The sequence below is a fragment of the Hydra viridissima genome, unplaced genomic scaffold, assembly GCF_058129835.1.
Source record: "Hydra viridissima isolate aposymbiotic clone 2 unplaced genomic scaffold, HvirCarnegie_v1 scaffold_3, whole genome shotgun sequence".
Taxonomy (NCBI): Eukaryota; Metazoa; Cnidaria; class Hydrozoa; order Anthoathecata; family Hydridae; genus Hydra; species Hydra viridissima.
This window is the reverse complement of record NW_028324302.1, coordinates 15,161,616-15,184,642: the sequence shown is the minus strand read 5'-3', so window position 1 is coordinate 15,184,642 and position 23,027 is coordinate 15,161,616. Positions and strand designations below refer to the sequence as shown.

At 29.6% G+C, this 23,027-nt stretch overlaps 3 protein-coding genes across 12 annotated transcripts; 1 reads left to right on the top strand and 2 right to left on the bottom strand.

Annotated features, from left to right (window-relative positions):
• Window positions 1-2,706: 2,706 nt before the first annotated feature.
• On the bottom strand, window positions 2,707-7,385 carry LOC145198879 (uncharacterized). The gene is made up of 9 exons (XM_080074178.2): window positions 6,293-7,385; window positions 5,701-5,803; window positions 5,531-5,581; window positions 5,307-5,429; window positions 5,006-5,095; window positions 4,653-4,886; window positions 4,358-4,539; window positions 2,946-3,172; window positions 2,707-2,860 (listed from the first exon to the last, which is right to left on the bottom strand). The coding sequence occupies exons 1-9, from the start codon at window positions 7,208-7,210 to the stop codon at window positions 2,815-2,817; spliced, it is 1,974 nt and encodes a 657-aa protein (XP_079930304.2). The 5' UTR covers window positions 7,211-7,385; the 3' UTR covers window positions 2,707-2,814.
• A 771-nt stretch (window positions 7,386-8,156) lies between these two features.
• Window positions 8,157-23,027, top strand: LOC145202339 (uncharacterized). Of its 6 annotated transcripts, none has more exons than XM_090083568.1 (4): window positions 8,157-8,244; window positions 20,782-20,867; window positions 21,023-21,404; window positions 21,550-23,027. In XM_090083568.1, exons 3-4 carry the CDS (start codon window positions 21,163-21,165, stop codon window positions 22,922-22,924), a joined length of 1,617 nt encoding a protein of 538 aa, XP_089939694.1. In that variant the 5' UTR covers window positions 8,157-8,244; window positions 20,782-20,867; window positions 21,023-21,162; the 3' UTR covers window positions 22,925-23,027. The 6 variants fall into 6 exon arrangements, with proteins under 6 accessions (XP_089939694.1, XP_089939696.1, XP_089939693.1 ...); XM_090083570.1 differs by having other exon boundaries at window positions 8,159-8,244; window positions 21,205-21,404; XM_090083567.1 differs by lacking the exon at window positions 8,157-8,244 and adding an exon at window positions 20,542-20,695.
• Window positions 9,652-16,809, bottom strand: LOC145202331 (protein broad-minded-like). 5 transcript variants are annotated; one of them, XM_090082522.1, is made up of 8 exons: window positions 16,619-16,805; window positions 15,788-16,491; window positions 14,370-14,428; window positions 12,406-12,932; window positions 11,636-11,857; window positions 11,148-11,320; window positions 10,454-10,691; window positions 9,652-10,361 (listed from the first exon to the last, which is right to left on the bottom strand). In XM_090082522.1, the coding sequence occupies exons 1-8, from the start codon at window positions 16,619-16,621 to the stop codon at window positions 9,930-9,932; spliced, it is 2,358 nt and encodes a 785-aa protein (XP_089938648.1). In that variant the 5' UTR covers window positions 16,622-16,805; the 3' UTR covers window positions 9,652-9,929. The 5 variants fall into 5 exon arrangements, with proteins under 5 accessions (XP_089938648.1, XP_089938649.1, XP_089938645.1 ...); XM_090082523.1 differs by having other exon boundaries at window positions 15,183-16,491; window positions 16,619-16,767; XM_090082519.1 differs by having other exon boundaries at window positions 14,370-16,491; window positions 16,619-16,809.

Genomic DNA, 23,027 nt, shown 5'->3' with positions numbered 1-23,027 from the left:
GGATAAAAGATCATACAAGCAAAGAAAATTTTGTTCTGAATTGAATTTAAGATAAAACAAATTTTCAAATTTTAGCTTTGTAACATTTTGAGAACAGTAATATATTTCTATAGTTCGGCTTTTTGCCAACTTAGAAGCACTAGAATTTTTTTATTTTGTTTCTTACGAGATTTTTGATTCGATGATTTGTTATTTATTGGAAGACAAAACTTATTGAAAAACATGTATTTACAATTATCCAAAATCTCATCAGGTGGGAAAATGAGGCTAATACTATATATAAAAAAAAACAACAGATCTCTTTACGGAAAAAAACCTTAAAAATATTTTTCCTTAAAGAACCTTTTGTTATTTAAAAGAGCTGTTATAAAGCGCGAGGAAAAAACAGTGATCAAGAAATATTAAACTTGGTATTCGTTTTAAAAAGTAAAATTAGTGTCATTAAAAGCTTCTGTAATTAAAAATGAAGTTACAAGTCTTTCCACAACCTTAACAGTTTTTTAGTACCACTTAATGTCTTTTAGAAAATGACAACCCTAATTTTATTGTCCGGATAAACAATTTTTCAAACAAACTAGTATCCTTACGCACTGCAAGTTTATCACTGTAAACATGTCCGAACTAACCTGCTGCTCTTTTGTATAAGGAGCAAACTTACAAAATTTACATTGAAAGTAAATTACTAAATAATCGAATGCTGGGAAGGAAAAACATTTTTTAAACTTCTATTATAAATCTAACCGCCGAAAAACACTTTTTATCAAAAGCATCTGATTTTACAAGTACGAGTGTCGAATTTGAAGTCCTACAAAATGCCAGCTCTAAAATGTATTGAATGCAAGCGGTCCTAAAGATAAGTTTTCTCTCTTAAAAACATTCATTTTTCTGAAAATATATCTTTTCTTTAAAGAGTTCCTGAAAAATTATTTTTGCATTATTCGGGAAAAACTTTTTTTATGTGTTTATCATGATTGATACCTGTTGACTTAAGGCCTCACTTATCAGAAAAATTTATATGCATTATTTTAATTTGGAAAGAAAAAAGGAAGATTTGACTTTCATATAAAATCAGATTCAAGAACATCAGAGCATATAACTCTATTGTTTCTCTTATTTTAAAATGTTAATTGAAGTTGTTTTGATTTTACAACTTTCCTAAGTCTCTCAAAGACTAAAGATTTTGAACCTCTTTGAAATTACCAAAATTTGATTTTAATAATTTCAAAGTTATCAAATAATCGACTAAAATCAAAGAATTTAGATCTAACAACAAATTTAAGTACTCAAAGTAAAAAAGGGGAATGTTAGCATACAAAACGTAACTTTTCTCAAAAAATCATAATTTACCCGTCAAAAAAATCAGTTAAAAATGATAAAATACAATACGCGATTACAACTATTATATAAACGATGAAGACGTCGTAACTCATATCTTCAAAAAAAATTGAACTTTATGACAAAAACAAAAAATTAATGTGACAAAATATTTTTTTTTTAACTAAGAAAATGTAAAATACCAAAAATAGGGAAATCTTGCCAAAACGACAAGAAAACATAAAACTACGTTAAAAACTATCAATTGTTATTAAAAACTTAGATAAACCATGTTCAAAATTCGTTTCCTTTCCATGTAAATGCAGTTGAAATGGAAAGTCTGATAAAAACAATTTAAAATCATATAGAATGTCGCCTTAAAAGAAGGTTTATTTATGCACAAAAAAGCTTTTCTTTTAAATCAAGGGTTGCTTTTGAATTATTTGAAAATAAAGATTTGGAAGATATTAAAAATACCAAATAGGATCTACTATAAGTGTAACAAAAAATATTATATATAGTAACTCAAAAATTCTCAATACTTGAAAAATTTGCATGCAAAATAATTTTACTTAACAGTAAATGTCATGGTCATAGAAAAACAATACATTTGTAACGTCGGTAACACATTTAAAATACAAACATATCAATAAATAATATTGCAACACCCAAAAACAAGCACGGGTATTTTACCTCTAAAAAGCTTAGTGGCTGGCAGTTTTCATAAAAGATATTTGAAGAACGACATGCTTTTTAATTAGAAAAGAGTTTACAAAAAAAATCATTTGGAGCTAATAAATTATTACTGTAGCAAATGACAGATACATAAACTGAATTAATGAATAGTAGAAATACTAAAAGAAAACTATTTCAAATGCTGTCTGTAATTGCTTTTAAGTAATTCATTTCTTAGAATTTCACTTCCAAGCTTCAAAATTTAAATTCTATGGTTTTTTTTTTTTTTTAAAAAAAGAAGTTACATATCACTTAACAATCACTTGACATTTTAAAACAGTCTACATGATTGCCAAAATGAAAACATCTTCAGTAACTATAACAAAGCATACAGATCATATAAAAAATGACCAGGGTTAATATATTTTTTCAATTATTTATTGATTTTGTTTAAAAGAACTGTTTAAAAACATTAACAGTAAAATAATATTATAAATAAAAGGAATTATATATACATGTATTTGTGTGTATATTATATACATACATATGCACACATATAAATGTAATGTAACATACATATACATGTGTATATATAAAGTACATATACATGTATATATACATAACAAATATAATTGTTAAACTGAAACGAATAGCTCTCAAGTGTTGAATGAATTTCAATGTTATTGTTGGCAAAAGAGCAAGTAAAAGTTTCAGCTGTAAAAACTTGCTGAAATGCATTTTTTAGAAATAATATGAAAAAGAAATATTTACACATTCAGATTAAGACAAAATAAAATTGTCAGTAAAATAAAAAAATTTAGAATATTATTGAAGTAGCGGGATTGACGCCATTTGAGATGTTTTAATGGGCCTAAAAGGTAAATTGTATTTACAAAGCTTTAAGTGCTTTTTTTAAATGTAATGTACTCAATATGAAAAAGAGAAAATCCAGTTACCATCTAAAACCGAGTGTGCTTTGACGTGGTCTATCTCCACCTTCTTTTACCAATGGCTTGTGAAACTCTCGACCAGGTCTTGAGTGAATTATAGCCCAACATTGCTCACAATAGTATTGAAGACATGTTATATTTGAGCAAAAAAAAGGCGCAAATTTGCCATTACAACGTACACCATGGCATTCATCACACATTTGATCATCAAGTACATATGGTTTCACCTCAACCTAAAATTAATGATGGCATTTGTTTAAAAAGATAAAAGATTGATGAACAACAAGAAAGTTTGTTCTATAAAAAACAAATATTCAGTCTTAACGTTAAGTGACACGGCATATACTTTAATAAAAGATATTTGAGAAAAAATATTACATTACCAAAATATTAGGATTTATTTATTGGGAAACTTCACATGCTAATAAATTTTCGTTAAACCCACGTAAGCTCGTTTCAGATTTTCGGTTAAACATTTGCAGGAAAAATTTTTGCACGAGGAAATATTTCACAAAACCCAGTTTCCAACTTAAAAATCCTCTCGATCAAAAATATTTAATACAATAATGCGGGAAGACCTAAAGCTAACTTCTTTAAAGTTAAAACTGACTTTTCTTTATCATTTATCTAACTAAACCGAACTCTCACGTCAGTCTGGATTCAAAAAAAAAAAGAATATATAGATCGCTAAAAATAACTTAAAACACACTTGCTGCTTTAATTTCGGCGGAAAAATAAACAACGCTGCTTGGAATATTTTTGGTTAAAATTCTGAGCTGAGCTTTTTCACAGAAACCAAATTTTAAGTTTTGAAATGTAAATTTCACTCAGTGAAATAAAAATCATTTCAAGCTCCAAAATTTTGTGAGTAAGCATGCGAAATTTGTTTTGTACAAGGTTTTTATACTGCATAAATTGTAACTAGAAATCCAGGATAAATCCAGCATTCTCTAATCGAAAAGACACCGAATTTTTAAACTATGATTAAAATATATTTTTAGAACTTTAGCGCCGTATACAAGAGCTTGAATTTGGGTAATTCTAAATATAGTTGAAATTCGCGGCTAAAAGTTTTAATTATTAACAAGTTAAAATTGCTTCCACGCGCGTTTATTGAATAAAACGAAGCGATTATTATGGCAGTTTTGTAAATAACACAATTAAAACTTACTTTTTAACCATTCTTAGTAATATATTGAACAGAGCAAGATAAATAACTTGAATAAAAGTGGTTGAGTTGCTAAGAAATTTTTATTTTAAAAACCACCATAAACGAAATCAGCTTACTGGAGTGCTCAAGACGCATTACTTAAGTTAAAAGTTTAGTAACGCAGCTGCGTATTTATTGAAAACATTTCTTCTCGTTTACCTTCCTTACGACTTACAGTTAAATTAATTTGATTATATTAAATACTTACCCTTTTATCAATTTCTCCGTGTTGAAGTTGAATAAACCTTGCACTAATGGCAGCGATATAGCTCTGTTGGTTTGAGAATGCTACTCTACCAGCACCTTTAGGATATTTTAAATCTGGATCTACATCTATTCCGGAGTAGCAAACGCCACCATATAATCTATCCATTATCATTGCAAGCTCAACTGTAATAAAAAATGATGAATACAAAACAATATATTTAAAAAAAAAGGGTCTGTTGTAGTAATTTAAACTAAACTTAAAAATAACAAAATTGATTTATTAAAGTTTATTAGACCTGCTCTCAAAGGTCTTGGTACACCGCCTACGAAAATAGTTTTCCTGGGATCTAATGGCTGTGAACCGTCCATAACAAAATCGGCGTCGGCTAAATTCCATGGTCTTATTTGAACTGGTTTATCTTTAATAGTTGGACTTGAAACGCATAAGTAAAGTTTACCATCTTGCATTATGCAACAGTCTATAAGCCGCTGCACAGAAATTTCATCTTTATACAACAAAAAAGCGTAGCCTAAAAAAAAAACATGTTATAGGTTGAGTCTCCATGCGATATTTCTAAACAAAACACTTAATATAATTTGCAAAAATCACTAGGGAAGTCATATATTTATACGGTGCAAAGTATCATACCTTTTGGTGGAAAGTAAGATTTGCTCTCTGCTTTGTGAGGCCAATCAACAGTCAAAGGACCAAATCTACAGAAGCTTGCGTGAATTTCATCTATGAAGGAGATAAATTAAGGAATAGGTCTTTCAATACAAGTTATTGAAAACATAACGTTCATCAGAAAAGAAAAGAGAAAAACACCCATAAAATCATGAATTATTAATATTTATCTCATTGTTTATTTCTATTCATCAACAGATGATACCGGTAAAGTTTATGACTCAACATTTTGTTAATAATAAGATAATAAAACCCCAATAAAAACCTTCGTCTATATCGGGAGGAAGTCCACCCACGAAGACTTTCCGTGAAAATCTTTCAATACCACAATCCAAATCTGATCTAGGCGAGCCATTAAGTGACGAAGCCAAGGAGGGAACAATTTGATCTACGCAACAGAATTAAAAAAACATTTATTTTTAATTCTCACACTTATTTGTTAAAACAGCAGACTGAAAAAAGACAAGCTTTAATAGTGTTAGTTTTTACCTTCTCTGGAACGTGTAAATTTCTTCTGATTGCTAGCGTACTGCAGAAAAGCTGAAACAAATATTTTTTAACTAGATGTAATTGAATAATTCATAAAACATAATCAAAATAATTATACTTGATATACTAATTTTCTTTTAAAAATATAGTAAAAAAATCATTTAAAATACCGTCATATCTGATCATATCATTATCTAATGGTGATTTAAACACGTCCCCAAGAAAACGACTTTCTAGAGAAGAATATTTGACAACATCTTCATTCCGCCTGTCCTAAAAATTTAAATGCATATTCATATAAATTTGAAAATAAATCGTTGAACTTTACATTTTCTAGAAAACACCTGTAAGCGGTCAAGTATCACCTGCTAAACTAAAGCATGGATAACTTAAAGCAGACCACGTTGGTATTTAAAATATCAATACTAATGCAGAAACTTATAACACTTCACTCATGACGAAATCTTTCATCAAAATTTTATAGTTTTGCGTTCGTACGAAACAAATCAAAACAACTTCGACTGGGTTAGATGTTACTCAAATTTTATGCACAAGGCTTTCGCTTTCGAAAAAACGCAGTCAAGCGAAAAAGCAAATCTAATTTATCTTTATTGATAGCGGTATTCAAATTAAACTTTAACGGCGCTTGATTTATACGCATTAACGGTTCAAATATTTTTTCTGACCATCTTTTAAAAACAAATTTTAAGGGCTAGTTGAAAATTAAATTTTTACAAAAAATAAGAAAATGTCTCCACAAACCTGACTGTTAGAATAGAACCCGTTCGCAGGAGAACCGTTCATATTAGTTGAGTCTGAAGTATTCATATTGGTAAAACTGTTAGTAAGCTTAGAGATATCATCAACGATGTTCATATCCAGCGCTGAATTCATGTTGGAAATCGAGTTTTGCATGGTATTCATGCCCGGAGTTGCATTGAATGAAAGTGACGACTCAAAATTTCTATTCTTAAAATTTTTAGCCTGAATAGAAGCAGCTAACATTGCCTGTTGAGCTTGAGCTTGGTAAAACTGATTATTTTGTAAATTTTGAGGCATTGAATTTAATTTACTATGTGAGACATTTTTAATTGACTGCTGCTGCTGCTGTTGTTGTTGTTGTATAGAAACGGAATTCCCCTGCATTGAAAAAGCATTTACTATTCCATTGCGAATAGAGTTGTTCCAGTTAGAGTTAGCAAGTGTACTACCCATTAGAGAAGATTGATGTTGACTACTTGGCCAAGAAGAAACATTTTGAGGCGGTTGAGATGTCCAACCAGATACTCCGAGAGAGTTAGCGACAGCTTTATTGGACGCTAGGTATGTTGATAAGGCAGGAGTTGGTTTCCTAACTTGACCAAGAGGCGCTTGTATAGGTCGGCGACTATTGGAATTTTGAAACGACATATTTCCCGAAACACCTTGTTGCATCGGGCCAAGAAAATAAGGTTCATCTTTTTCACTTGAGTTACTTCCCCACAAATGCATGTTAGCAGATATTCCTTGCTCTTGAATAATGGAGCTTTCACTTGTAGGAGAAAAGGAAGAACTGAAACCTTCGTCGCTATCTTTACTTTCGTTTAATTCTTGAGATTTAATCGTTTTATCTTTGTAAATATCGGCATCAAACGGTTCAAAAGTATTGTTGCCAGTACTTGTACAACCGTAGTCGCCCATTATTTCAATTTATATTAGTCGAAACTAATTGCTTTAGCTTCTCAGGCGACAAATAAAATAACGCGAGTAAAATTATTGCTTCAATTTTAGAAGACGCCACGTTTGTAATACTTTCAGTGATAATTTCTCGCTTAAAAAAAGAGTTTCTTCAGCACAAGTACCACGAACAATAAACGAACCGAAGAAGAGAAAAAGAAAAAATTAATATTTAACAGGGTGTTTAAAAAAATAATATAAATAAATATATAGCATTTAATTTTTTAAAATTCAATTTTTTTTTACAATAAAATTTAGAAAAAATATAATTTATATTTTAAAGATAACTTTATATAAATTTAAGAAATTTTTATATTTGTAATATATGTGTTAAATATATAGTTAGACTCCCTGATTAACGATTTCAACAATAGAACATTCAGTCGAATTGGCCTATCGTTGCATTCGATTTAATAACAGGGGGTGGCAGGTGCATTTTTTTCTTTAAGTTAAAAACTCTATATTTCTTAAATCAATATTAAACAGCTGTTCCGCCTAAACGATGACTAGTTTATTTGCTCTCATCTTTAAGAGTTTGGGATGAAAAGTCTATAACTTTAACTTTAATTATAAATTCTCTACGTAAAACAACTTTTTAAAATTGTTTTAGCCTTTCATCTCCCCCTTTCCATTTTGTACCTCAAATGAATTCATCACGTGTAACGCAACACAATAAATTCTTCTCCGAAAACTTTCGTTAAATATACTGCAAGATGTTCATACAATAATTTTATACAGCGGCGTTTCCTCTAAATAGAAACCCAATTTTATGATTAAGCAAAAGTTGTTCATCTAACAGAGTTGTAAATGCACCAACTTTAGGCTATTATTCAATTTTTTCGTCTATCGGTATATATTAATGAATGGCAGAAAGCAAATAAAATGCTACCACGAATGAATGAGATTACTTAGATAAACTCACTTTTTTTAACTCCTCGTATTTATACTTTTAACCTTTTTTCAACAGAGAAATTAATTCACGTATGTGCCGGCGGAATGTGAGGCTTCTTAAATTTTTATGATTTTACTTTTAGCATTTCTGTATGTCTATAGCTGTCAAAATATTTTCTGTTGAATATTAAGCTCGACTTTTATACATTTATTAATATTTATAATTAGCATTAATTAAATTTTTTTAATATTAATGATAACTGCGCTTAAAATACTTGTCAGTATGCATAAATTAATTCATTATATTAATTAATTAGTTGTATTATTAAATTAATTATAAGTAACACAAATTTAATCTGCTAAGTAATTAATTCACACACACAAAAAAAAGACTAAAAAGTGAGGATGGAGTGAAAACCCAATTTGTAATGTAAAATAGATTTTTTAGTCAATCAAATAGTTTTGCATTTTTTAACGATGAATGAAAAGGAGCAAAAAGAGAATTTTCTTTGCCTCGTGGCTTTTGCTTTAAATAAAAGTTTGTTTCAATAATTTAATTCATTCATTGACAACATTATAGAAAAACTCGGAGCAGGATGAAGAAAATCTGCTCCGCACGTTAAACTTTAAATTAAAAATTGTTTTGAATACTTCTTTGTATGAAAAACAAAATACTTTTTACTTAATATATACTAACAACTCGTTTAATTAAATGTAAATAGAGATAAAGTACATATTATTGGATTGGACATAACTTTTTGCCGCTCTTTAGTTGATGGCAAAGTATCTATCTGCTAAGAAGCTTTAAAAAGTATCTTCAATTAATGATTTCCCAAACTAGGCTGTAATCGTACATTCGATGGTTTTGTTGTGTTGGTGTTTTTTGTGCTGACGTAGTTTTTCAGTTTACATTTTTAGGTGTTTTTAATTAAAGGGTTTTAAAAATCGAAATCGCGATTTTTTTAAAATGGGAATTTTAACATAAGAATATTTCAATCTATCAATGACTACCTTACGTTTTAATGTGCCTTCGTGTCTTTAACGCTTATTACAATAACATATAGTACAATTGTCTTACTTTTTAAAAATAAATAGATTCGGAACTGCATGCTATAGAAATGACTTTGAAGTCGCCACACCTGCACAACTAAAATGATTGATATCCTTTATATTTTGCTAATTTCTTAGCACTATCGTGGCCTTACTGTTTTTGTATCTTCTGAATAAACTTTTTAAAAAAAAAGAAAATTGCAAAGATGAATTATTATGAATTAAAGTATTATCAGTTTATTCCAAAGAAAACTGAACCAATCAATTTTAACCAATCAATTTAAACACTATCATCAGTTTATGATTTTTATCAAAAGAAACAAATCAAAAAAGCTTACTATTACAAACATCATAATAGCAACCTTAAGTGGAGGGGATTTTGAATCGAATCAACGCATGAACTGTTAATTTATAAAGCTTATTCATTTTTCCCGACGGCGCGTTAAACTAATCATTTCATTAAATTTGCATTTCATATTTATTATTTACAAAAAGTATACATATACAAATGAACTCAATACATCGACGTAAAAAAAAGGTTAAAAACAAAGATCATAAGTCAGCAAGTAATTGAAATAAGATGAATGAATAAATAAAAAACGAGTAGAAATAAATTAATTTATGGTTTTTAAAATGGCGTCAAATGATAAAAGTTAAAATAAAGGTTAATGTGAGAAGAGGAAAAGGTGTTAGGCATGCCTTAAATGCCACCTGATAAAAAAGAAATTATTCTGAAAGTTTGTTAGATTTCAGCTTCCAATAAATCTCCAAGAATAGAAGAACTGTACCGCCTACTTAACAACATTATAAAGTCAATATATTCGCCAGTCAAGAATTTACTAAGCGTACAACTTTTCAAAAACTTAACTAGATTTCCGGATTGCTGATGAAGCAAAATATCAGCTTGAAGATAATTAAAAACTGCTAAGCTAAAATAAACAGGAAAATCAACTCCTATTACAATAGATCCAGTTATGTAGCATAGAATTTCTGGCCAATCAAGATAATTGAGAAATGATTGACGAAGCCATAGCAAACAAACTGAAGAAACAGGGTAACCTGCCAAGCAGAACGCGGAGTATACATGGGGCAGTTCTTTTTCTAATAACATTTCAATGTAATGGCAAACTTTTGTATAAATAGGGTGAACATTGAATTTGGATTTTTCTTTATCCTAGAGAAAAAAACCCACTGTAGAATTTACTTTTTAAAAGTAACAACCAATAAATGAAATCATCTCCCAGATTTTAGAAACAAATTACCTACCCTTTTTCCGTCAACTCTTGCCATCCATATATAAGTAGAAGACTTTAAGCAGGAAAAATTTTTTAAAAACCCCCATGCTGCATTACTATCACCACGAAAAACAAGGAAAACAATACAAGTGAACCAATCAAAACCACAATAACGTTGACAGTTTGAAGATTCTGTATAAAGAAGGTTTGTTGATCTAGAAATTAGTTCTCTCAAACCTGAAACAGCTTCTGACTTGGAACCCACAAGTCTAAATAAAATGGTACTAATAAAATGTCTTTTTACAGTGGCATGTTTAAATGAGGGAAAACATTTAAGTGTTTGAATTTTATTTCAAAATGTTGTTAACACTCAGATTAGTTTTTACGCTTCATCTCATAACTTTACCCCTCATCTAAAACTTACACTATATAGGTATGCCACTGGTTAAGTTTAAATGCATTTTTTTTTTTTCTAAACATTTTTAAGTTTTTTGATTTTTCCAGATAATTAAGGAAAATGATCTTTTTTAGAATCAGTTCAAATATCAGTTAGCCAAACCCTGTATATAATTACATTTACATATCTTTTCTTGTACTTTATCTATTTTTTAAAAGGTTTAATAAACAAAAACAGAGATTTCATGAAAATTTCTTGTTAACCGATTTACTGAGAAATTTACTGTGCAAATGCAAAGAGAATCATGTAAAAATTAAAATAAATTCACCTTAAATTGCAACCGTACTTTGCAATTAAATCTATAGCATAATCATCTTCAGATCTTAACATGATATTAGAATCTAAGTTAGTGCTTTCATCTGAAAGTATCTTGTCACATGACAAGCCTTTTTTGTGCATATCAACAACCAATATCAGAAATGCACCGAGATCTAAGTTTTCCTAATGTAACAAAAAAAGGTAATAAGTGACGAACAGCATGCTAAAGAAGAATTGTAATTAAGATAAAATATATAATGATCATTGAAATTTTACAAACTTTTTTCTACATAGAATAATGTTATTGGTTGTAATATTCATATGCTTAAACCTAAGTATATGCAAATAACAACAAACATTATTATGGGAACTTATATGAATTACCATTTTGATACTATTAACTACTATTGTTTTTTGCTTAATAATTTATCAGCTCACTCACTATATATGTTTTACAAAAATGATATTTTCCTAAGAAGAGATTCAGAAAAAACATACTTGAATGTTTCCCAGCCTAATTTCTGAAACCACAGCAACTATAGCTTTTTCGTGAATAAGAATAAGTTCATTATTATCATAATCGTAGACTTTAAATTCGCTCAGAAACAATGAAATTGGTCCATTTTTTGCAGTACTTAGCTTGAAAGAAGAAGATGCTAACTCATAAACATCAGGAACAGGAAGTTGTGAAAATAACGGTAAACAAAAACCAACATCTTCCTTTTAATAATAACAAAAATAAAAATTAAAAAATTATGATTTAAGGTAAAAATTTGAAAATACAAGAAAAGAAATAAAAATATTTTTTCCCTTCTTGAAAAAAAAAGTATAAGTTTCTGTAACTTAAATAAAATGGAAGTGCATTGATGGAGAACATTATTGAAAGAATGCATCATTTCAATGAGTGGCAACAAACTAGACTCTTAGATAAATGTACCAAAATTTATCAATCCAAGCTATTGTATTTATAGTATTTATTTAAAGTTGCATATGCAGATACTAAGAGTCTGTTGGTACTCACTGCATCCATCTTGCCTTATATACAAAAAATATTTTATTATACACATCACATCAATAAAAATAGAAAAGCATTATCTACTAAAGGAAAAAAATTATTCTAGTTGCTCTTTTAAAGTTTAAACCAAGCTTCTCCATGGTTAAACTACACAATTAAACAAAGTTATGAACAGGAAGATAACTTTTATTAACATATCATCTTTTAAAAAAGAATTCTTTTAATTTATCAAATAAACCAGTAAATTTATTACCTGTATTATTGTTTCAGGTGGTATTAGTCGTTCAGATTCTCCACCCAGTAACAATAACTTTACCAATATCTCATTTCTTTTTAGTGAGCACTGATCAATAATGAATCCATCATCATATTTGCATTGCTCTTGTAAATGCAGCAACACCTTGCATAAGTTAAAGTTAACCTCAATAAAAATCATTGAGTCTAGGCATGACACAATTGCTGCTATGACATTCAAACCAAAAAAATGTGTCTGCTCAAAATGTGAAAGCAATGGCAAACTTTCAAGAAAAACTGAACAATTTAGAAAATCATGAAAACTTTTCATTTCAGTATGATTTGGATTATCATCTGGTTCTTCATCTAACAGCAGCTGCTTTACAGCAGGGAAAGATGAAAGCAGCATAACTATAGAATTATAGAGTTCATTTGATGTTCTATCAGAGAGATCTTCTGGAATATCACACATCAGAGTTTTTGTATAGTCATTAGAAGAACCCTCCAAATGATACCATGTGTTGCATAATAAGGATGTAAAATAACCTGTCAAAAAAAAGTTCCACTGAAATTTTAGGTTAAATTATAGTTTACAGGTTTTGACAATTGAATAAATTGCTTTGATTGTGAGACTTTAACTTGGCTATACATCCACTCCACATTATCACAATGTGACTTTAAACCCTCTTTAAATCAAAATAATCAGATTTTAGAGCTTTTAAAGTTTTATGACCTAACCTTTGGAAAGTCACAATTTTTTTACATTGTTTTTCTCTAGCCTCAGCTAACTTCTATTAAGTTCCCCCATTCAACACAGGTTCATGTCAAACCATGATGCCATGAGAGATCAGTACAAAAAAAAATCAAATTATTAAACTTCTAAAAGCAATCAAGCAGGCTAATTGAAACAAAAAGAATTCATTTAAGTTTTATTATTTTAAACGTTACTTTATTGATTAGTTTATCAATTGCTTCATATAATAAGTGCTTAACATTTAAAGTTCTGGAAAATAAGCTTATCCTGTTAATTGATCAAGATTAGTTTATCAGTTGACTTAATATGCTAAATCTATGGGCTAATGGTCTTCTATTAAGTTCCCCCATTAACTTATTTCAAAAAATTAGCACTAAATATTCTTGATTTCCTACAGGCATATGGAAGATTCCAAACATCTATTATTGAAGGCATCTTTAAATTTTTACTGTGGTAACCAAACTTATAAATTACTTTCATCTTTTCAATAATTTCATATTTCAGTCATGAAATCGCAGTAACTAGTTTTAAATTTTTAAATTGGCTTCTAGATCACAAGACCAAAGTTGTAAATTTTTGACATCTTTTTCAACAAATTAAGTCATTGGCTGATCAGTTTTAAAAAATCCCTGAATTTCTCAATTAGCAAAAATATTTAGCAACAATAACTGAATACTTACAAGAGCAGCATACTTTTCTTTTTCCTATTACTTTTAGAATAATAGCAATTCCCTTAGACTTTTATTTGTTTGTTAAGAACATTAGATCCAGCTTTTAGGCGTGGATTTCAAAAGCCGTTACTAACCTGTTTTTTAGCATTTATGAAATATTTCTTTTTTATTACTTGCATAAACAACTAATAAGCAAATATTTTAAGTGTTGTAATGAATCTATTAGTGATTTAAAAAGGTATTTAAAAAACTTCACATTTTTAAAGGTAATCCACTCTAGAAAATTCTGTGTAACAAGGAATGGTTGTATAACACAAAACAAAATAAAATTGAAACTGAATGAAAAAGTTAGTACTCTAATTAAATGATGAGGAAGGAAGCATCTAAAACAAGAGTAAGGTATGCAAAAAGATAAAAGACTCTTTAGGGTTTGTGTTGAAATATTAGAGTATATGACATCAAGATTTGGGTAAGTAGTGGACATACTGGGCTTGAAAGGAATGGATACTAAAATCTTTTATGTATAAAGCAAAAAGAAATCTTCAATCAAAAACATACCTGCTTTTTTCAATGCAACAACACCACCATGAGAAGCCACAATATGATTCATTAAAGTACTAAAAAAATGTTTTGATACAAAAAAATCTTCTTTTTTCCTGCTATGTTTCTCAATAAAAAATAATATGCATTTGCCTAAAGCACCACTTGATTCTAAGCTATCAAAGCCTTTTGGAGTTATCGCAAAACTTAATAAACATTCTGCAAGTTTTAGTTCCAATTTTGATACCCCTATACATTCAGTTAAAGAATCTTTTTGCAATGTTTTCCCCAGCCCCTCAAAAAGGGCTTGCTGTCTTAGAAAATTATGATAAAGTTCCATAAACAATGAGGAGTTGTGAATTCTTAAAACCCCATCTGGAGTATTAAAAATGTTGGAAAAAAGTTCAAGTAATACTATAAAAACTTGATCATCAATTGCTGAATTAAAAAGTTCAATTAAAGAAAGCAACCTTGGACCATTCATATCATGCATGGCCAAAAGAATCTTTCTTCCAGAATCACATCTGGCAATTTCAATAAGTATTTCAGCAAGTGCACAAAACAGTTTTCTACTTATGTCTATTTCTTTATTTACTAACGGTTCAAGAAGTGACTGACAAACACTTAGATCACAAATAAATCCTTTGCAAGAACTACTATCAATGCAGGAAAGTGATTTGATCAGTTTTACAAGCATAGAACATGGATGAATATCAGCATCATTATCAGTTAAAACAGGAACAGTTTTAAGGACTTTTATAAGTTTCTCAATCAGGTTCTTTATACTTACTACTGCACCATTATTTACTTCAAAATTAAACAACTCTATACCTTCTTTATGAAACATTAACTTGGTCATAATATGGACTGTATGAACAAAATATGTGTAGTGAATGTCCCCATCATTATAACTGATATACTCTTCTTCTTCTACAGAAAACTCTTGTAAATTAAGAAAATTCCTTGCAGTAATTAAAAAATTTTTTAATAAATTTTTTACAAAAGTTATATTTCTTCTAATTGAATTTATCAAGTGTGATCTTCCATAAAAGCTATGCATCCAGTTTTGGAACCATGTTGCTTGTGGGTCTAACAATGAAATAAAGTGCAAAGGTGTCATCAAATACTTTCCAATTGTTTCAGTAATTGGTGTAGGAGTAATACATAATAGGTCAACAAGCATTTCGACAATTTCCTCCATAATACTTTCAGAATAACGCAGCCAATATAGAGGTAACTCTACAATTATTTGAACAAGAAGCCGAAATTTTCTAAATAGCAAAATATTCCTTTTGTCTCCTAAGTCTAAACCAGTTTCGATGGATACCATATGAGATGTGTTGTCATTAAAATATTCTATTAGATTCTGTATCAAGATTGAAAGAAACTCTTTTACTACATGACTGCTACCAGTAAAAAATAATCTAGAAACTAACTTTAGCACCTGTACAGCAATTTCTTCATTATCATCACTGAGGCACAAAACTAGTCCTTCTTTTGTTAGATTCCATGACTCACTAGACACAAGATCAACTTGATGAACCTGAGTGAGTGTTGTAAGTGCTTGTAAACGTAAATGTATGGAATTGGAAGAGTCGATCTCTTGGGCAAGTTCTTTATAATGTTCTGCAGACATAAACATATAGTCACTGCTATCAACAGTTGAGCAAACAGAGTCATCACAATAAAAAAGTTCTTCTTTATCACTTGATTTGTTATTTACAATTGAGTTGTTAAAAAAAGAAAATGTATTTGAATTAAAAATATCTTTTAAATGTCCAGCTGCTTCACTAATAGAATCAAGTATATATTCACTAACATTAGAAAATGTGTCTGAATTCATAACATAACTGTCAATATGTGATAACAATAAATTGCTTTCAGAATTATTACTTTTCTCAATACACTGCTGAATCATTGGGGAAAGTTCAGTTTCAATCTTATTTCTAATTTGCTGTACTAAGCTATGTTGATGGAAATTAGAATCAAATGTTTCAAGATTTTTTAAGAAGATAGGGATGGAATCTATACTTTGATTCTTTTGGGTTATGATTGCATCTGTATTATCAAGAAATTCTTGCAAATTTAGAAACCATAACTCATCATTTTCATCATAACTATCTCCTTCACTTGCCATTTGCTAAAAAGAAGAAAACAAATCTTTATACATGTATATTTTTTTGTGGATTACAAAAGTCATTCTTAGCTTTTAGTAAAAATAATGTATATAGCTATATACAAAATATATAACATCTAGCTAAACTTGCCATTTTAAACAACAATAGTTTCGTTCTAAAAAGTTGTTTCCAGTAAAAAATTTTACCGATATGTTTTTTTATAAGTTTATATTTCTATGGTATTTCAACCTGAAATAGGTAAAAAATGTTTTACTATACTTAAAAACTTTTTTTTATTTAAAGCGTTGTTACAAACGAAAACACATGACTGACCAATATGTACTCATTGACAACGGCAAAAACTTCTTTGAAAATATTATAATATAAAAACTTATTTGAAAATATAAAGGGGAGGAGCGGCTTCTCATACAAACAACGATAGAAGGCAAAGAATTAGCTTTTTATCATTTTTTGTATGAAAAGCTACTATTTTTTGTAAGTGTTATGTGTAAAGAAATGATTAATCTTTTTGATAAGTCGACTTTTCCGCTAGGTCTATTTCATTCATTAAAATTCTTCGTTTTATGTTAACGTCAGATTAAAAATATTTATGATATGTAAGGAATACAAAAGAAATGCACGAATAGTTTATAACCTATTTGTTTATTCATTAAACCACATCTTCAAATTATCATTAAAATATATATTATTTTTCAAGAAGTTCACCTACACCACTATAATGTGTAAGTTACAATTAATGTATGGTACATTTACCGATACACAATCTGATTAATTGGCTCACTGAGTAAGAAAATAGCTCTTTACGACTTCATAAAGTTCTCTTTACTGTTGTTTTGCTTTCATTGGAGTTTTCTTCTTTAACACTTAAAAATTGTAACTATGTATGTACAATCTGATTTGTAACATCAGTCAATAAACAATAAGAAGTGTAGAATTTTAAGAGCACTATTTGGCTATCAGATTCATTATGTTACTTTCGCGTAATATATTGGCTCGGGTGTCAAAGTTTCCATTCGAAAGAAGAAGAAAAGTCAGGACATTAGTTCTTTAAAAAAATTCTAAATCTTTATTTTTCAGAAGAAAGAAATGCTTAAACTTGTGAAGCTGTTCTTGTGTAGTTCCAACTACAAGTATAATACTACAAGTATGTCTTTTAAGAGGAAAAGTAATTTTGAAATGCTATGCATATTTCCAACTTAAAAGATTATCGGGGAAATTGAATATAAATATGGAAGTACTTTTATCAGGAATAAAAATAAGTTAAAACTATTGATAATGAGTTAAAATTAGAGAGTTTACATTAGCCATTAAAATTTCCAGCTTATTTTGCTTTGCTTAGTGAGTTAATCTTGGCTATTCCTGATAGTATTGGTGCAACAGAAATTAAATGCACTTCGCACTCAAGCATGGTAATAACAAGGCTGTAGTCAGTTTCACTCATAAAAATTTGATTTGTACTAGGGGCAAAGTAAAACACTCTGAAAATGCTTTAAATTGCCAAATGCAATGACGAAAATTGGTAAAAAGTTTGTGTATTCTGCTTTCAGAAATGTGCGAGACAACTGACCGATAAATAAAACAGTTTATCATAGACAATGTGTTCAACAAAGTTACAGACCGTGAGAGATTCCTTGCCTTTGGAGCTCGCAACAACTGCCGGTTCATAATGGAGAGCACATACAAACCTGCCAAGATATTGCCAAGATGATGATGATGAGAATGACGACGACGACGACGACGACGACGACGACGACGACGACGACGACGATGATGATGATGATGATGATGATGATGATGATGATGATGATGATGATGATGATGATGATGATGATGATGATGATGATCTCTCCCTCCTTTAAAATTATGAAGCCCATATTAAAGATCTGCAAAACTTACCATCCCTGACAATAGTTAACCCTGTGTGCGCCTATGAGTTATGCAAAATTGGAAGTGCGAAGTTCTCTCACCTTAAACCACAACATGCTTTGTCTACTGGCAACCCGCCAGGTAGACAGTTACAAAACCCTCCTACTCAGCAGACAAGACTATGAGCATAGTAGTATTTTCTATCAACAATTTGTAAAGGCCTGACATATGTTTGCTTAAAAACAACCCCACCAGCTCAAGCTGCATGAAGAAAATTGACCTGGACTGACGAGTAGGGTATATGAAAGTGTATTTAAATATTATTGAAGCCGAACAAGGTTATTACACACAGTATCAAACACACAACAAGTAAAGTGTTAGTGCAAGAAAGTTTAGAAACACAAGTATCAAAAAGCTGCTAATTGTTGAGATCACATTTTACAACCCAAGTTTGTTTGACAATGTTTGTACTTTACTGACCTCACTGAGCATTAATTCTATTCTGCCTGTCATTGTAATAGACTTAAAACTAGTGCTGTGTCAACGACCCTATCTTTGTTAGAGACATCAACTTGCCCATTCTACAAATAAAACCTTCTCTAGAGTTACACTTGATGGTTGGAGTTTTCAACAAAATCAAGCTTACAAAAATCAGGCATTAACAATAACTTTCATTGAAAATTGATCATTAAAAAGTAATCTACTATTTCATAGCTTGCCCGATTTCGGTATTAGCATTTCTTTGATTCAAATAAATATAGTGTTCTTTGATTCAAATAATAAATATAGTGTTTCAAATATGTCAAAGCATAATATGACGGCATGCACCTTCCACGACCTTGCAACTTGCATAAAGTTCTGAAAAGTTTTTCAAAGGATCAACTTTCAGCATCAAACATTATCTTGAAAGATGAACGATCTTAGTTTCTCCGCAGAGAAAGTAGGAATTTCATCAATATTCCGCCAATTAAGAATATTATGTAATGTTATTTCTTTGCTGTTTGAGTACCTAAAATTCTGTCCAGATAAACTACAAACTATACGGATAAATTTTGGTATTAAATGCAACATTTTAATTATCAGGTTTATCTCCGTTTTTAACGAAAAGTACCAATCGTTAACAGGAAATGAGTTAAAAAGGAGTCCTGGTTTTAACTGACGCACAGTGAAGCGAAATGGTCAAAACGCGGTCAAAACTCAAAATTTTGTAAAGTAATAAACGTTTTTGTAAAATTATTGTTCCAATTCTCTGACTAGGATAGTACACATGAGAGAACCAAAATATATATTTTTCTTATCATTTGACATTTTTTCTAATAAGTTGTAAAAAAAAATTAATGAAAATGGTGTATTAAAAAAATTCCACTTATGGCCACTTTTTCAGCTTTTCGCTTCATAGTGTGACGGAAAATATCGGTTTTTCACAGACCAGGAAACCCCAAACTCAAGTAAAAGTAATAAACTATATAGTGTTCTATACACTAAAATTAATTCCATACACTATTGTATGCATTTTAATGTGGATGAACTAATTACTTTTAGTGTAAGTTTATAACTTCTCAAATATTGTGATTCCGTGTCCTCTTTGCTTTGTTCAAAGTTTTTGTCTTTTCCACTACTTTTTCTTATTAACCGCAAGTAAAACTCAAACGCCAGCGCCAGTATTTTACTCGTTCTTTTCTTTCTTTTCTGATATATCTTTGTTTTGGTTTTTAATGTCATTATTCTTAATATAACAATAAAACAATGGAAGTTATTAACAAAATAAAAACAGCAAGGGAACAAAAAAAATAAATAAATAAAACAAAAAAATAAACGTACGGCGAGTACGTATTGTTCACGAAGGTTTCTCCTTAATTAGCAGATGTTTACAAAGTCATCGGATTTTTATAGCAATAAAGTAGCGAATGTAAAAAAGTGAAGCGTTTTTTTTTTTATGAGCAAAAATTAATATAAATTTTTATCAAGAATTTACAAAGCTGTTTTAAACAATTTTTATACATTTTGCAAAATTAAAAAAAGTTTATAGTCTAGTATGGCTGCAACGTTTTTCAAGAAATATGGCGGAACAATAATCTTTGTTGAGGATAATAAACTTAATGTTGCAATAATAACAATAAAATATTTATAATAAAATATGGCATAAAAAGGATAAATTATAAAAACCCCAAATGAAACTTGAATTCAAATGAGAAAATAATTGATACTAGTAATTTCAAAATACTGTCAGCAGCCTATCAAAATTATTGTTTATATTACTCTAACGAATATTTGTGACGAAAGATGAAAGGATTTTATTATCTTCATAAGTTCAAGCTTTTTCTTAAACTTAGCGAAATGGTTTTTAAATTTTTTTTTTCTATTAGAATATAGTTTTTAGAGGAAAAATCAAAGAACTAAACGGTAAAAATGAATTTTTCTTGTAGAATATCACAGTTTTAATGGATTGTTCCTACGAAAAGAAGAAGTTCTCGGAGAAATGAAAGAGAAAGTCTTGCTCAAAGCCTATGACGTAAGAATGTTATTATACTTTCTTGTTGATTTGGTTGTTTTTCTTCTTCTTCTTTTTTTTTTATTACTGTAAAGTTTACTGTAAAGTTTTTTTATTGCTGTAAAGAGCCATTAAAAAAACTCCTTAAAAACGATTTTAGAAAAGATTTTTTTTAGAAAAAAGAAGTCAAACTATACTAACAATTATACCACAAATTTATCAATTGCAAAATTGATAGTGAAATAATGATTACGTTGTCGATAATGTACATCCAAGCTTTTATCTGAATATCAACCATTTACCTCATTTAAATAATATGCACGCATCTTGTAAACTCGTTAGTTATTTATGTCTTCAGAGTGAAGAGTTTCGAAATTTATCAAAAAAAGATCGGGAACTTTGGCTGTCAAAGCAATTTTCTTTATTTGAACAAGAAGTCCGGAACTTTGTTAATGAGAAAGGCATATTAGTTGAACAGCTATATGAAAGACTGAAAAAAGTGACCAGAAGATGGGCGTCGTGGAATCACAAAAATTTTGGACCAGTGATATCTAGAGAGTAAATATTTAACAGTTTCTCTTTTTGACGTTTTCTGTAAATTTATTGGTTAAAATATAAGCCTTATGTTTATATTTTGTAATGACAGCATTAAACAAAGTTTACGTCTAGGATGTAACTCAACAGTTGTCTAAATTTTTTTTAGACAAGTACGTAATCTTCGCTTATGGGAGCAACAAAACCAGCCAAAATTAGAACAGGAGAAAAACGAGACAGACGCGTTGGAAAAGTTTGAAAATTATTGCAGAAAATCTTCCACGCTTTTGAAAAGCTTTCGTCAAGATATTTATAAACCTCTTTGTGAATTCTTTCCTGATGAAAATGCGACATTCGGTATTAAAGAAAACTTTAAAATTCTTGAAAAGTGTCTTGCAAGATGGGAAACTTTACTTCAAAAATGCGACTTTAGCGAAAAGATACTGACTAAACAAAGCTTAAAATTTCTCAACATTTATTTACCAATGAGAAAAACAGAAAACGATCTAATACTAAGACTTATTCCTGATTTAATCGAGTCAAAATCAGAAGCACTTAAAATTGCACACAGATCGTTGTCAGGTAATGTCAGCAATTTTGATCGAAGTGGTACCTACGTATTAACCTCGTTTTTACCTAGTGAAAAGAATGCTTATCTTGAATCTAGACATCAATCATCCTATCAATTTAATCAAGATTTTTTGGATCTTCGATCAAAACTTGAACAGGTAACTGAGGAGCTGGATTTAACAAAACAACGCTGCTTAATGTTAGAAAGTAAAGTTGAATCTTGGAAGTGTACTTGTGAAAAACTAGAGGATCAGCTTAAAAATGCTCTAAATATTCAAAAGCCATCAGAAACACGTTTTTTAAACACGAAACTAGGAAGTGTCTCAACAAACATTGCAAACATAGAAAATCAACCAAAGCAACCAAATGCATGCGAGAAGGAATTAGCTCACCTTAAAATTCGTTACAGCTCTCAAAAAATTAGGTATATGAATGCAAGAAAGCAAATTGAAACTCTAAATAAACAGCTTGATATTTCTAGTAGTCGCATTTTAAATATGGAAAAAAACTTGCAAAACCACAAAGAGGAAAGTTTCGAAGTTAAAAGAACATTTGCCGATGAAATTTTCAGCAACCATTCCAGTGTAGTTGAGGATTTACAGCAACAGTGTTCTCTGTTAAAAATGGAGCTCGATAAAAGCATTTTAAACAACAAGAAGACATGTTGTGAGGTAAATGCTTCAAATCAGCGCCTACAAAAAACGTTAAAAGAGTTAAAAATAGCCCAACAGCAGTGTCAGAAACTTAGAAAAGAAGCAGTTTTGCGAGTTAATCAAAACGAAGAACTTGAAATAGCAAATTCAATGCTAAGAGAATTACTAAAAGCACAAATAGATGGCAACGATCAAAACGAAGGAGCCAAAAAAATGACAGCCGAACATGCTCAATCGAGCAGAACAAGCGAATTTGTTAAAAACAATCAAAAAGAAAGTATGTTCCCTGATATTAAAAAATTAAAAAAGTCTATTTTATAAATGATTATTCTCAAGATATTTAAAAGTTCCAATATTGTATACAATAGTCATAATTACAAATATATTTCTACTGTAGTATTAAATAAAGCAATTGTTTAACAAA